This window comes from Papilio polytes, unplaced genomic scaffold (assembly GCF_000836215.1).
Source record: "Papilio polytes unplaced genomic scaffold, Ppol_1.0 DF824169.1, whole genome shotgun sequence".
Taxonomy (NCBI): domain Eukaryota; kingdom Metazoa; phylum Arthropoda; class Insecta; order Lepidoptera; family Papilionidae; genus Papilio; species Papilio polytes.
In genome coordinates this window covers 2024923-2041854 of record NW_013525035.1, presented here as the reverse complement: position 1 = coordinate 2041854, position 16932 = coordinate 2024923, and the positions used below count along the sequence as shown (strand labels likewise).

Below are 16932 nucleotides of genomic sequence, written 5' to 3'. Positions count from 1 at the left end.
CGGGGGCGCGAGCACGTGGCACGGAGATGACGTCACCGACTGGAAGTATCTAGGCATATCTGGCGCATCGTGAATAATTACGTCAACTGTCCGCTCGTGTCCATTGTCTTCCAGTTTGGGTCGCGTGTCGACATTGTTTAGCCGCTCCATGTTGTGCGAGGTCACGTCCTCGCTGTCCTGCCGGGGGGCGGCCTCTGTTGTCGCATCGTCCCGACACTCCTCACAGGTGCATGGAGATTCGACGCCGCTCTGGAATTTATAAGAAATAAATACCTCCTTTAGTAACAAAGTAATAAATCTTGTGCGCAAATCTCATTAAAAATGTCTATACTCTAGCACGACTATATACGTAACATCATCGGTTTTAAGAGTTAAACGCTTTGCAGTGTTTACCTACATTACAGTTAATGCCGGGCACGTGCAGATTGCAGATTCATTCATATTAATTGTTTACACTACAATTGACGGATCTTAAATAAATGAATACTTATAAGATACAATAGGGGTTTAATTTTGAAATGGAGTTGGGATTTAAGAATAATCGCATTAACACTCGTGTTTAATTATCACAGAAACAGGCCATATTTCTCACCGAACGTTTTCGAAATAAAAAGTTGGCGCGCGCATGTCATTTTAAAATTACGACTTAACGTCAGCCGCCAGATTTGTCACGGTTATGACGGCTGGAGTCAAGAAATGTTACAAGAGCGAGATAAATATTCGCCTGATATCATCACAATACCAAAGGAATTTTATTGTAAACTGTACAACGGATATTTGGCACCACGATATGATACATTTTTGAACGAATTTGATGTTTTCCGCATTGGAATCGCATTCCAAATTTAAATTACTGTCAAAAAATGTCACATGATTGTTATAAGATATTAAATTTCAAACACAATATAATCCAATGATTTACAACATGCATTATTACATGTACTTTCGTTTTAATATAATTTTAAAATCGCAAAAAACAACACCACTTTTAAAAATAATAAAACACCTTTTGAGCGTCGAAATCGTTTCGACGAACGCATGTTTTTTAATCACTTTTTCACAAGCTGCCAGTTCGTGGTCGTTCTGGACGCAACTGAGTTTATTTATAAGATTTTAACACTAGGTATATATTATTTTCATGCACACTTCTCAGCCGCCCTTGACTTATTTTCTCCAGTAACACTAAAATCATATGAGGACTTTTATACAAGTATAAAGCGCGGTTTTATATGAACTCTGGGATCTATAACTTCCTAATAGCGAAGCTATTTCTGTTAGGTTGATCTTGCGACGCAGAGGTACGATACGTCAGCCGGTGAACGCGAACTCGGCAAACTGTGTCTTTTTACGTGAGTTTAATTTTGTTCATGATGATTCAATACTAAAGATCTTTACTACTTTAGTTTATAAGAATTGCCAGCAATAATTAACAAACGATTTTAGAACGATTGGAGACAAATTAATTGATTTCAAAAGCCAAAAGACTTTCCGGAAACCCTAACAATCAATGATAATTCTTTTTGGAGTCGATCAAGAATTTTAAACGGTTACAATTATACATAAACATAGTCTCTTCTTGTTGGTCATACAGACTACATATTTATGCAAATATGTAGTCTATATGTCTATGTCTATGCACTGCAGTGGTAGAATCCTGACTCAGCTTTCTTTTGCGTAACTCTACAGCAATATCTACCTTGTTCCCCTCCTCTGCCTCCTCAGGCACGACGCTGAGGTCGTGGAAGGCGACAGCACGCGCAGAGTCCACACTGGCGCACTCCGGGCACGCGCTGCTCACCGACGCGCTGTCCTGCCAACACACAATGTGCTTTATTCACAAAACATACGGCACACTTTCGCATACTTGCGTTGCAGCCCCCCTAGATAAAAAAGTGACTTTCGATTAGTGATATCGCTTGTAGAATTAACAAAATGTATCAAAACGTATAGCATTGAACACGTGACAAGCACGTAACTTATCAAATGTCAGTTCCATACATTTTTGACTTTTCGAGCGACAGCGATAATCGAATGTTACTTTGTCGAAGTGGGATCATATTGTGACACTGTCGCCAAAGGAGAAGATAATCCTTTCTGCCATATTTACTTAAAAAGATGTAACTAACAATATTTACAAGACTGCACATTTTATGAAATAGTAATAAAACTAATGAGAAAATAAATTAAAAAGCATGCTCGTAAATATTTTCGTGGCCTGGCTTTTATACGTAGAGATGTCTTAGAATCACCTGTGTTTCATACTTAGGTTTTATTTAGACTACGTGTTATTGTAGGAATAGAATCTATTATAACTTTAATTCATGCTCTATATATAAAATATTAATTTGTAAACGGTGTCCGTACGTCCGAATGTTCCGGCGAGGAGCGTCGTTCCCGCAGCATGCTGTCCAGCCGGTCGTACTCGTAGCGAAGCGCTGATATCTCTCTCTTTAATTGCTCGTTTTCTCTCTTTAACTTCTTAATATCTGATTGACCTATGAAAAGATAATTTAAATTACATAATGAAGCTATTAAATGATGGTAGAATAGCAAACAAAGCAGACACTGTTGAATGTTGTGTTGAAAACAATTAAGGCGGGAATACACTAGACAGAAAAATGGAGTTGTAGTTTGTAGTTTGCATGCCAGTGACTGGCACAATGCATAAACATATGCTAATAAAATGGAATAGCAGCTTGCATGCTACAGCTTGCAGCTGTATACTTATATCAGTATGTGCTACTAGCATTTGTTTTCTTGTCTTTAGGGATGGTAAGGTATTTGCGACTTCTGTAATTGTTGCAGAAGATAATAGCTTCTATAGAGTGTAGTAAAACTGGTTGGCCGCTTATCAGTATTTGCTACTGGAATGTGTATTCCCATCTTTAGGGATGGTAACGTAATTCAACTCCAGTTGAAAATAATAGTGTAAGGTGTAGTAAAATTCTAGTTACCTCTCTCTACTTCTGCATTTATATTGATCGTACGCAACCTTAGCTCCTCGTTCTCGTAGAGCATGCCCCGAGAGGACTTCCTGTCCAACCTGGTACACAGGAAATGTAAGAATTATCTACAGATATCAAGTATTAAGATTCTAATGTGTGCTGTACTAAAAAGCTGATCACGTAATCATCAAGCGACTCTGAAAGTTACATATTACATAGTAATAGTACCTTTATTATGTTAAAGGATTTGAGTGATGACGCGATCAACAAATTGGGTAAAGCAGCGCACACACGTGACACGTGAGCTGTAAGCACGCACGAGTGCGCTCGAGGACTCATTCACACGTTTGTCGATGCCCTAAGACTTTTTGAGGGTTGTCGATTTATAAATAAAATGTTTATCGATTTATATACAATGTTGGAATTGTTAAACCAAGATGAAGTGAAGCCTTTGAGAATAGTAAACTTGTTCCCAGTTTAAAATTTGATAGAAAATAATTCTTCAAGATCATGATGACTTCTTGTTATTTCTGGACATTATAAAGCCAGTTATAAATCAGATCTGACATCTGTACAATTTTAACTAACCTGGCTTATTTTACATAACTGTTCACCTCACGATTTGCTTTCAATTTCTAAAATGATGTGGGTTTTTTTAGGATTTAACATGCTGTTATAGCCATGATTGAAGCTTATGCGGGTCAACACGCCGTGTCCAGCGTGTTTGAAATCCTTGTCATTCCTAACTTACGGAAGGTTCAGAGCCCCTACAATTTGTCTATTGTCAGACATGGTATGCATACGTGTGTGTGTTTTTTATAGAGGGAAAAATGCTGTATAGAATTATCAGACGTAGGAGCTACATGTCTGGTGTGTCGGGCTTAGGGTGATGCGTGTGTGTTTGTCTGTAATACTAACTTCCTGTTGGGCTTGACGTTGACATCCTTGCGCCTGGTGCGAAGCATGCTGGCTCCCGTCATGCCCGACATGATGCTGCGCTGTCGCCATGCGTCGAACAACAGCTGAAACAAAACAATACATTGTAATGTAGTTGTAAAATAATAAAAAGCCCTACACTTACGTCATGTTTTAGGCTATACATTTTAACGCCATTAAACTTAGGGGGTATATATTTTGGATAAAAGCCCTAATGTGAGAAAGAGACCATAAGTTGCTGCCAACATCCAGGAAGCAAGATTGCCGAGGTTTGTAATATCATGTCATTTTGACATTTGCAATTGATAATATGACAAATGTAAACAATAAAATAAAATTTTCATAATTTTATGCGGATGAAACCGCACGGGAACAGCTAGTAAGAAATAAAGACGAAAATGAAAATGATACAATTTTGTTTCCTTTTCGTTGTGATACTTTTTTAATAATGTTTATTACTTGCCTACTTTTCATATTTGAAGTACTACTTGTGTACTCTTCGTATACTTATAGGCTTCGATTGATCGAAAGGTTGCCTTAATTAAGAACCTTATGCGAATGAGGTCGTTGCTCTACTTTCTGCGAGATTTTTCTCAGAGAAGTTAATATTTAAATGAGTTGTTGAGAAATGGGAAAAAAAACTTCGGTAATCTAAATACGATATTTCGTGTATTCAGTGAGATATTTTATTGCCAAAAACCGTAAAGAATAGTCCAATTATTCATGAATTTTTTTATCAAATTTTTGATAATAATTGCTTGTTAGCAATAAATTCACTTTGATATAAACTATAAATATGTTTTGAATTTCAAAGAATTGCATTTACAATTATTAAGGAAGTCAGAAAACTGATAAAATCAATATTGTTTGGTTATTAACGGCTACTAAGCCGTACACTAGTACATTTTGGGTAATGATAGTTGCCCCCCTCTCCTAGAGTGCCAAAACAGTAAAGTAACTAGTTCTTCGAAAACCACCATATCAACTGCCCTCCCTAGATCTAAACTAGATTATTTACTGGTAATGGTGTAGTTTTAATTAAAGAAATTTCCACTAAGGCAGTCTTAACCATAATCGACTCTGAATCACGGTCATATTAAATGATTTCTAGGTATCTCCTATTGAGTACTTGAAAAATCATTTGTTAAACTAGAAATATCTGTAGCAGTGTTTCTAATAGGATAAAGTGAATTGAATTTCAAAGGCAAAGGCTACATACGTTGACGTCGCCCGTAGCGCTGCGAAACCTTACATTGTTCCATTGTATTTCCGTCTGTATTTCATTGAAGTGACTGACCTCAGGTAAAACTAGGAATTCTAGTGCTAATTTTAGTAGTCATACAATTCAAAACATTTTATATGAGAAGTTGTGGAGGCTCGCGAATATGTCAGCGCAAAATTAATAAAAAAGTGGCCTCTAACATAACCGCGTCCATCAGTTACCTCTCCGTCAATGTCCAGTCAAAATCCATTTGTATCGGTGGTTAACCGGAACATATTTGGCTTGTGGACAGACAGACAAACAATTTAAAAAATCGTCATAATATTTGTAGTTATCAGCAACGCAAATACATCATGTTCGCGTGACACTTTTTTCAATATTACATAAACACGATCCGTTTTTATTTTATTTTCTAATCAATTCGATGCATAAGCTTCTGTCGATAATCGATTAAATTTTTATCATAATTACGTTATTAAAAAAAATACAAAAAATTAATGATTGTTATTCTTACCGTCAAATAGATGAAAAATCAATTTCCAGTTTTATAGTTTTGTTTAAAACCGCTCTTTACTAAATTCTAATATAATTAAGTAAAGTTCCATATTTAAAAGCACATGACGCAATACAAGTGTTGACGGAAAACAATTAAAAAGAAACATACGTACATAGAACACACCGTAGAAGTCGAGATGAAAAGCAATCTTTTGTATTTAGTTTTTTACATCTACCTACAAATTGTATAACATTCCGAATGGCCGACTTCCGTAAAGAGTACGACGAACGTGACAATTTCTACAATAAATGTTGCTACAGTAAAAAAGTATATTTTAATATTTTTAATTCCACTTGCCACAATCAATAACTTGTACTAAATTGAAAGCGCCTGACATAAAATAATAGCACTTGGCCGATTTTTTTATCTCCCATCGGTGGGGGTTGAGGGGGGGTCGTTACTACTCGGTAGAGTACTTCATATAAAAATCACTCAAGTTTCTTAAGTGTATAAAGTTTTGATAAAACCGTGTAGATACTAACGAAGACCACTTCTTCTATCGATGGACCTTAACCTTTTGATATTTTCGTCGTTATTGTTTAGACTAGTTTTTATCCTACGGTTTCGCTCTCTACAAAAATAGTTATAACATTTATGGCCGTTATTTAAATTATAAATTTAATATTAACCTAGTTGTTTAACAATTGCAGAGGTTATGCTTGTTATTTCCGTTTTCTCCTAGAGAATAAAGATTTAGCAATTTAAAACTCAGAAAATTCTTGGACAATAGATTTGTTAAGAGGAAAACATCTAGTTAGTTCAAAGGCCCGAGGGACAAACGAAGTACGCTCTCATTTAAAACTTCACAAAGGTGAAATAGAAATAAAGACGTTTCCAGTCCAGTGCAAACTTGTCGAATCTGCAGTGTCTTGGAAACTAGCATTTAATATGCATGATGGAAGACTGTACGTACTCCGATTAAACGTGTTTGAGACTTGCCTTTCTAATCTATAGTATATATTATAATGAAGCGTAAACACACACTTTTTTGTAACCTAAGATGTCACCAATTACAACATATTTTTGAATAATTCTTTTTTTAATAAAAAGCCCTACACTTACGTCACGCTTTAGGATATATATTTTCACGCCATTAAACATAAGGGGCATTTTGGATAAAAACCCTAATATGGGAAAGAGACCATGGGTTGCTGCCAACATCAAGAAGCAAGATTGTCAAGGTTTGTCGTTTCATGTCATTTTGACATTTGCTATTGATAATTTGACAAATGTAAAAAATAAAATAAAATCCTCATAATTTCATACGGATGAAGCCGCACGGGAACAGCTAGTTTAAAATAAAACATTTACTATTTTGATAACTTATTCAATTGTTTTAACCGTTTATTCGTGAAAATAATGAATTTCATTTTAAGACGTTTTTAGTTTGCAATCTGTACCCAAAAAATACTATTCAAGCTTCTTTTAGTTTTTACCAAACAATCTGATTACTTGCCAACTATTTAGACATCTGTATTTATGCTTTTTCATTTCGCTTATAACAATTCCTGTGGTCCAGTTAAAAAGCAAATACAAAAGCGGATATTACGGTGATGCGACAAACTGTGTCTGTTTGTAATGTCCAAGAAAAAAATCCAAATTTCCTGAAGATGATGTATTTACGTTTCTGATAACGAAAATCGCTTTTGAAAAATTTTCGATTGTCTGTCTGTCTGATCGCAAGCCGCGTTTGTTCCGGGTAATCTCCGAAACGGCTGGGCCGATTCCGACCGGACTTTACTGGAGGATAGCTGACACGGATAGGCATATTATAGGATACTTTTTTAAAAATTCCGCGCTGTCAAAATGGGGTAACGGTAAAGATTTGCGCTAACGAAATTTCCGGGCAACAATTCGTTTTTTAAATAAATTTAATGGCTTAACTTTCGTTAATCGAACTACATGTACAGTCCCGTAAAGAAGTTTCAAAGTGTTTCATTCGACAAACTTTTTTTCTAACGTGAATATTATATTCCAATATTAACTTATCTCGCATTAATCTGTTCTCCATACACCGTCTACTTAGTGTTGTCGAATGGCGCGCGAGCTGAGCTGCTCTCAGGGACGCCTCGTGTTGACTATAAGTACAGTCGCATACATGTGTTAACACCTTTAATTTTACTAATCTTCGAACGTGACAACGTACGCCAATATATCTTCGTATTGAATTACCACTTTACTAGCAATATCATAATTTTTTTCTTTAATTTGCTGTAAATTTTGTAATTCACAATATGCGTTAATTTTGCCTGTGAACCCACTCATATCCCACGAAATCCATTTTTTCTAGATACTGGCTTATTTATTTTACAGCAGTGATTCCGTCGGACACTTTATTTGGGTGTCGGGGGAAATCTTTAAAACATACCATGCTTTCTGGTGGGAAGGCAGGGTTATGTAAGATTTGGCTCACTAAAACCCCCTGGGTGGCCAGCCTCTAGTGATATAGTCGAAGGTTCCGGGATCTCCAAGGAACACACCGGAACCTTTGGCAGTCTTGGGAACTTAGTCACACGGCACGGGGACATAACAGGATGAAATATTTTTTTAGCGTTGAATTCACCGAAAGCAGTAAAGTCATATCAAGAGGAATAACTTTTTCATATTTTATCTTGAGTTTATTTGCATATTTTAGTTAAAAAGTTCTTTATGATGGTATTCAAATATTTATTTGATCGTCGCAGTATTCTCTAATCCGCCGCAACAGCCTTCAGCGAGGTTGGTGTCGCGGCGATGCAAGGGCGACCTACTTGTATAATAAACAATCGGTCGACATCGCCCGTATCAAGTACATTGGATACAGATTTTGTTTATAAATGACTAGATGTTGCTTGCTACTTTGCCCGCGTGAAATTAAAAAAAAGCCTATATTACTCACTGATCACGTAGCTTTTTATTGGTGAAAGAATTTTTGAAATCGGCCCTGTAATTTTTGAGTTATTTCAATACATATAAAAATACAAATCTTTCCTCTTTTTTAAGCAATTTTTAGATGTTGACGAGAAAAAATGTATAGAATTTCGGTCATTGTAAAACTTTTTAAAACGTTCGGAAACAAACAGCAAGTGACGTTAGGTACAATCGCGGAAATCCGCAGTGTCCTATTTCAGGAAAATTGCCTTGTTCATTGCAACGAGACATGCTCTGCCTCTACAAATAGTAAGTGCAAAAGAAGGGATAATAATAAAAAATCTAGCCGTGTATAACCGATTTTTTTTTACTGCGTTTTATTGCTTTTGTTTCGTATCTTGTTTCAAAATATTCGAACCATTGTAGCTGTAAAGGGGGAACACCATCAGATTCTCCGACTGTACTTCAAAACTTGGCTATGAATGTAGTACTATAGGGGTTCATAGGTTTAAAACTATCCTCTACTATTAGGCCCTCAACTAGGTTAAGCATAAAAATAAATAAAAAGGGGATAAATCCTTACTGAAAATAAACTAATCTTAAACATATAAATTTTTAATTTATTATAAGTATAATTAAAACTTGTCTACTTAACTATTTATTGTTTTTAACTTACTAAAATTCACTAGTTTTTATAAAAAAAAAAAACTATTGAAACTCTAAACAAAGATGTATGCATTAATTTAACTATTCAAACTAAATAACTGCATTAAAATCTATTCTATATGTAATTTTAGGATGCACAAATATACATACATACATATCTTCAAGGTGATTCCATTGGGGTGTTTAACCCACTTCGGGCCGCGTCTACCAAAGATGCATTTCATTAATATGTGTGTAAAATTACGTATAAGGCTGGGTTTCCATTGATACACCTGCATAAATATCGTTGTCACATTTTAATTCAAGTTATTTGTTTGTGTTTTTTTTATAACATAAGGTGGCAAACGAGCAAGCGACCACTAGAATCCGCCAAAATGACGAAGCGACCGCTGCCCATAGACATCCGCAATTGCATATGCGTTGCCTACCCTTATACGACGGAGGAGGAAACGCACATAAAGAGGATATTTCCCTTTCCTATGCATCTCCTCCGCCGTCTAATCCAGTTCTCCTTTCCAACCTCTCCTCATAAGAAAAGGGTGGTAAAGTGAAAGGGACTTAAATTAGGCCTCCGGTACCACACTCATTAGACGAAACACGGAATTGCTTCCATTTCACGCCTGTCTTCTGTGTGGTCGTGGTATTGCAACGGGCGTGCCGACCCATTCGTGCTAAGATGTTAAAGCGGGCACTACCACAGTTAAAATTTAATCTATTTAAAGTAATTAAAAGATTAACGCTTGATCGAAATAAAAATAGTTAATTAGTGATTTTTCCAAAATTATGAATAATGACTTAATTATTTCTTCATGAAATATTTATAATAGTGATGATGGGTTTTAGGATATAGGCTGTGATTTAAAAGCAATATAACTAATGTCAAATAAGTAAAATACAAAATGTCAATTTAACAACTAGCTTAATTAAAACCTAAGTAATTGGCGCGGGAAGTGACAAAATATTAAAACAATTGCAAGAAATAAAACAAAAGTAAAGTAACTTTCAATTATTAATTGTAGGTAATTACTATTATCTTACTAATATTATAAATAATAAAAGTTTAGATAGATGGATGGAAGTTTGTTAGAATTTGTGGCCTAAACTGGACGGATCTCGATGAAATTTGGTATAGACGTAGAGGATAGTCTGGAAGAACACAGGCTAACTTTTGTTTTTAACTCCATGCGAACGGAGTAACAGGCGAAAGCTAGTACACTTCTATAAAAATAGTTATTTAATGTGACATTTAAAATGTTATTAACATAAGGTTTTTATTGTATTTTATTTACTACGTAATATAAAAAATCACTTTTAACAAACTGTTATAACTAAAAGTTATAATTCAATTAAATAACTTATACATATAAAAAAATACATTATGTTGTACTAAAAGTAACTTACTTCTTTTGAGATATCGTTCAGCAAGTAGGGTTGTAAGTTGTGAAGTATTAATTGGATCAGTCGATGCTGACTCGGTCGCCCTGAAGATCGTACTGAGCCCGGCTGATGACCCTTAACTGCCACTCCATTTCACTCATGCGCAGTACACACTTTATCACACATTATTTTACGCCTATATTTACAAACTAACCTTACAAAGATATCATATATAAAATTAACTTCGACTCGATTGAATAATGAAAATCATATTGAACTTTTTTTATTTACTTGATTTGATTTATATATTGTATTATATGTTTTACTATTTTTTTTACATCTGCCTCAATTAGTAATTTAAAGATTCACTTAAATAGTCACTTAAAATGGATTTCTCGTATTTAGCGACTAACTTAGTGACGACTTAACGTCTCTCAGTTTAGCAGTTGGTTTACTATTTAGCGATAGCTATAAAGCTGTCTAATACACAAAATGTACTTTTACTATTCTTATTAAAAGATTTTTCAAATAAACTAGTTAAAGTGATTCTTAAAAAAAAGGAAGGAGATTTTTCTCAGTTTGCGTAAATTGGCTTGAAAATATATGACTGGTATGAATTTTAGAAAAAACTTAACTATACTTCTTTTAATTATTACTTGTTATAATGTTAAAGATTAGTACGTTTATAAGTACACTTGTTTTTTTTTAGTCCTCGTTTTTAACTTTTATACTACTTTTATTAAAGCGCCCTCTGTGTTATCAAAGACACAACAATGTTTTGTTGATCTGAGGAGATTCTTATGTTGAATAATAGATGTCGCTGTCGCTAATAAAAAATGAATATTTCGAAAATCGAATGTGTAAAATTGTAACAGCCAATGTACGTAATGCCCATAGATCAGTTTTTTTAAATATTGCTTTATCCAAATCCTCTTACGTTATTATCTATCGTCAGGCGTAAGAAGTAAGAAGGCAAGACGATTGGAAGTTGAATCGCAAAATAATAATGGAAGCAAAATTAAAAGAGTAAATTGGGGACATAGTTCTAGCGTCTGGTTTCCGCTTCCACAACAATCAGACAGACCAGACCCTAAAATAATTTTCAGACAACTTTAAGTCTAGGCAAACTATATCGAATACATCAGATATTTGGTAGAATAGCGAAAACAATTTACGAATAAAATTATGTTATTGTACAAAGTTTTAGAAAGTTTATCGACATGCATTGTGATAGCGACGCATACACGAGCGAGCGAGCGAACAAGACGGCGCGAGAGCGAGCGGGAGCGGGAGCGGGGCGCGGGCGGACGCACCGCTCAGTGTCTCGCCGCGCGGCTCTCGCAGCGCCCGTCTCCGCTCCCGCCTGCGCAACCGCTCCGCTATGAAGTCTAAACTCAGAGGCGTCAGGTCCAAAAACATGGACAAACTGATATCAGCCGTCCAGGCTAGGGAGTGTTTATGGGATAAAAGTTACAGGGGCCACAGGAACCGGTTTAAATTGGAGCGGTATTGGAACGAGGTCGCCGCGGAAGTGGGCACGACCAGTGAGTTAATAGCGTATTCGCTTCGCTTGTGAAGGTGAACGCCCGTCGCGTCCGCCATAATGCCCCGCGCTTTGTATTCGCTCTTACGACCAACGCGTCTCGAATTCAAACAATTTGACAGTTTGAAATATAGACTGATGACAATAATATCGATCCAACGAATGATTTCTTATATCAATGTAACATCCGTTTATATTTTTATTTATAGTAAACTTATAGTGTGGGAAATACTTTTGAAATGTACTTCGGCTGCCTTTATTCCTAACTATTTTTTTACACATTTCCAAGTACCCAACAACCTCTGTGCTAAGCGGTTAGGTTTATTGTCATGTCGAATTCCCAGATTAAGATTTAAAGTCAGTAAAATTAGCCTTAATAGAATAATGACGTTTTAAAATGAACATCAATTACTTTTGAATGTTTACTATAATACTGTGTAATATACTTCATACTAATATTATAAATGCGAAAGTTTAGATGGATGGATGGATGTTTGTTAGAGTTTGTAGCCTAAACGACTGAACAGATTTCGTTGGTATTTGGTAGATGTAGAGGATAGTCTAGAAGAATACATGCTACTCGCTTTTGTTTTTTTTTAATTCCACACATACAGAGTCGCGGGCGAAAGCTCGTTTGACATAAATAAACCGATCTGTTAGATATTTATCTAGTTAATAAAATGTTTCAGGTATAAACTGTAGAAAGAGATGGAAGAATCTGAAAGATCAATGCAGGAAAGAGATGAAGAAGAATCCGAACGAATCGGATTGGCCGCATTTCAAGAAACTGAAATTCATCCATCACCAGTTCCTGACTGAAGAAGGTGATGGTGATGAGGATACCACCGATGAAGTGTTCAACTCGTTAGATGAGTCGATAAAGAGACCGAAGCTCGGGTATACGATGAGAAAGAAGTTATTAATGAATAAACGTAGAACTATAGATGTGGACATGAACAAGTTGATCGATTTAGTGAGACCTATGGATTTGATTTGGAACAGACAGTTAAAGGGTCACCATAACTGGTACAAACTGGATGAAAGCTGGAAGGAGATCGCTAAGGAGTTGGGAGTTACGAGTAAGTATTATTTTAGACTTTTCACTTGAAATTTACTTACCATTACTTAATGGTTTGTACGGACTATCGATATTAAAGTCGACAGTTCGAATCCCGCCATTTGACTATTGTGAACCATATCCTAGCACAAGCCTAGAGCTTAGTTGGAATGGTTAAAGGAAATATACGTAGATTAATAAAAATCTAGTAATATTTCTAATAAAAAAATAATTGGAAGTGGACAGAGATAAGAGCTGCTAAATTATTATCTCACTTCACATATATTATTTAATTAATCTATACAAATATTATAAAGAGGAAAGATTTGTATTTTTGTATGTATTAAAATAACTCAAAAACTACTGAGCCGATTTCAAAAATTCTTTTACCATTAAAAATGTAATTATCTGTGAGTGACGTAGGCTTTTTTATATTTTTTAATTTACGGGCGAAGTCGCAAGAAACAGCTAGTTTTTTGATATGCATCTTCTAGTTACAAGGTTAATAAGTACGATATATGCGATAAAAAAATAATCACTATGACAGAGCATAATCTATCACGAATTACGGTCGGTAGCATGATGCAACGATATGACAGAAATATAATTCAATTATTACTAGCTTTCGCCCGCGACTCCATCAGCGTGGAATTAAAAAAAAACAAAAGCAGGTAGCCTATATGTCCTTCCAGACTATCCTCCACATCTCTACCAAATCTCATCAAATTGTGTTCAGCTGTTTAGTCTACAAACTCTAACAAACATCCATCCATTTAAACTTTCGCATTTATAATATTAGTATGATTACATTTACATGTTTGTAAAAAAATACGACCTTTTCTTCCAGGAGACGAGGCGCGATTAAAATGGAAATATCTAAGAGACCAAGCGAGAAAGGAAGTACGCAAGCCAGACTCGGAATGGGAATATTTACCCAAGCTGCAGTTTCTAACCAGCCAGTTCAATGATTACGAGAATAATGAAGCAGCAGACGAACAATATCCACAGGAGTATGAACCTATAGACACGTCCGCACCGTACTACGCCGAGCCGACGAATGAGGTTGTTAACGATGATGATTTCGATGAATTCGATACGAAACCAATAATAATGGAAACAGACTTTTATGACGACGATGAAGAAGCTCAGAGAAGTGCGACAGGAGAAGAGCCAGCGAAGGATGAAGATATCGGCTTCTTTAACAGTCTGCTTCCTCATGTTAAGAAATTGGTGCCAGCTAAGAAGTTGATGCTCAGAATGAAGATCCAAGAGTTAGTTTATAATACGGTTTATAGTGAGAATTGAAGTATTCTAAATGTGTAAAGGTATTTTCTACTGAGATATTTGCTCTTGTATTTCAGCTGTGGTTGAAGATTGTAAGTCACTGCATGTCATCAACATCATCATCACCAGCTCACTATACGTCCCCACCGAGGGGCTCGGAGCCTACCCTAATATGGGGTGACTAGGCCATAGTCAACCACGCTGGCCAAGTGCGGGTTGGTTGACTTCACACATATCTTTGAATTTCTTCGCCGATATGTGCAGGTTGCATCACGATGTTTTCCTTCACCGTTAGAACGTCGGGTAAATTATGTACATATGAAAATTCGAAAAATCGAAAATCACATTGGTACATGGCGGGATTCGAACCCAAGACCTGTAGATTACAAATCAAGTGTTCAAACCACTGAGCCACCGACGCTCTGTATCACTGCATGTGATTTGAACAAATTTGGAAAGAAGCGGAGTTGTACAACACAAAATTGAAAGTTGCGTTAGTTTTGCTGGAGTTTTGTCAGGCAAAGTTCGAAATCGAAGAACGGTATGATTACAGATTTGTTTTAGGACCCTATATTGCGATATGGACCTTCAAAGCGCATTGATTTCAGATATACTCATCTTAAGGAAGGGCCTTTTTAATTTTTTACAAATTATTAAAGAATCTCGGCGGATATAAAGTGTATTTTTTTTAAATAGATTTTTAATCTTTTCATTATACTAATATTATAAATGCGAAAGTTTAGATGGATGGATGTTTGTTAGAGTTTGTAGCATAAACGGATTAACGGATTTCGATGAAATTTGGTTTAGATGTAGAGGATAGTCTGGAAGGACACATAGACACATGCAGACGAAGTTGCGGACGAAAGCAAGTTATGAATAAATATTTGTTTATTTGATTACTAAGAATTAGTTATAGTTCTTCTTACTTCTACATAAATGGTTTTTTAAATTTCTTCAACATTTTATAAATCGTTTCCATGGCTCTGAGATGAACATGGTGGCAAAAAACTACTAAACTACTTTTACTATTTAAAACATAATTGGACTGAATTGATAGTTTTTTGTTTTGTATATTTGTGAAGTAATCTTGATTGAAATAAGTTATAAAGTTTGTATTGGAGATGTGGCAAAAAAATAATTTAATTTGATTATTTATAGATCTAAGAAAAATAGTACAACATAAATTTGTAGATAATGTTAGATTTTTTCTTGGGTTTTTTAATTAATTGGTATTTTTGTTATTATAGGATATTTTTTCATTTTAAACATTGTTAACGCACACTTACTCAAGAATTTAATATATTATTACTTTTAATTATATCCTAAATTTGTCGCATAATTATTGTTAACTCAGTGCACAATTTGAAACATATACTTAAATTTCTATTACAAGTATCAAGAGGTACAAATCGTCATATAATTTCTTGTTTTTTTTTTCAAAAAATTTATTCTTTTATTTTTGTCTATTTCAATCATTCCATAAAGATTAGTTATAAGTATAAAAATGTAAATTTAGACATTACATTACATTTAATAATAAAATTAGTATTATTTTTTATATTAAAACTTTTCGGTAAGATGTAAGCAAATAAAACGTCTGAATTCCAGATGGGTACATACAAAACATCCTGTATGTGTATCCAAATCGTAAATCTACCACCCTGTATATCTTATTCGAGATTTCGGTTATAAATGTTTCAATTGAAAATTACATTTAATTTCAAAAACCTTTCTCGGCTGAAGATCATTCGTGCATTTACTTCAACACAATATTGCATTGTCGAAATGCATTCAGACTGTAAGTTAGTTTTCACTGGGAAAAAAAAAATATTTCATTTGTTTATTAAAAATAACGTAATGTCTTAAATAACAGTTAACAGTTTAAACTCAAGCTTAAAAACATCTTTTTGACCGACATCCAAAAGAAAGAGGTACTCAATTTGACTGTATGTTTTTTATTTATAAGTTTTTTTTAAGAATGGAGGTATAACATGACAGTAGAAATTTACGGTTATTTAGTGTGTAACTTACTGTCCTTTATGGTATAAAAATAATAATCCTGGTAATGAGTACAATCTTACTTATTTAGTAATATTATAAATTCGAACGCATAGATGTTTGTAACCTAATGACTAAACGGATTTCGATGAAATTTGGCATAGATGTAGAGGATAGTCTGGAAGAACACATAGGCTAGAACGGAGTCGCAGGCAACAGCTAGTAAATATATAGTTAGGTGTAACATTTGCGTACATACTAATTATTGACGTTGCTTTGAGGTTAGGTAAACTAATTCACTCACAGGGTATTTTCAGTACCAACATAAACAATAACATTTCGTTTGTGTTCAGATTATAACCGACGATAATTGTATTTAGGTTGCCTAAAATAATACATCTGTATCGATTTAGCGTGCGTTCGCACGGGCAGACTTTGTACGCCGCGGTAAAGTTCAAGGTCAGCAGACTTTTTACGCCCACGAGATAGGTGTTC

At 35.0% G+C, this 16932-nt stretch overlaps 2 protein-coding genes across 3 annotated transcripts in view; one reads left to right on the top strand and one right to left on the bottom strand.

The window, feature by feature from the left end:
• Nucleotides 1–16932, bottom strand: part of LOC106111437 — a 40507-nt gene that overhangs the window by 1898 nt on the left and 21677 nt on the right. Inside the window, exons 3-9 of one of the 2 annotated variants that reach the window (XM_013293531.1) lie at nt 10577–10725; nt 9326–9379; nt 3864–3967; nt 2955–3043; nt 2365–2495; nt 1697–1810; nt 82–249 (exon numbers count right to left, since the gene is read on the bottom strand). In XM_013293531.1, the coding sequence (XP_013148985.1) occupies nt 82–249; nt 1697–1810; nt 2365–2495; nt 2955–3043; nt 3864–3967; nt 9326–9331 (612 nt within the window). In that variant the 5' untranslated portion in view covers nt 9332–9379; nt 10577–10725. The remainder of the gene's footprint in view (nt 1–81; nt 250–1696; nt 1811–2364; nt 2496–2954; nt 3044–3863; nt 3968–9325; nt 9380–10576; nt 10726–16932) is intronic. The other variant, XM_013293532.1, reaches the window with a different exon arrangement.
• On the top strand, nt 11862–14542 carry LOC106111436. The gene is made up of 3 exons (XM_013293529.1): nt 11862–12096; nt 12785–13174; nt 14000–14542. Exons 1-3 carry the CDS (start codon nt 11934–11936, stop codon nt 14455–14457), a joined length of 1011 nt encoding a protein of 336 aa, XP_013148983.1. The 5' UTR covers nt 11862–11933; the 3' UTR covers nt 14458–14542.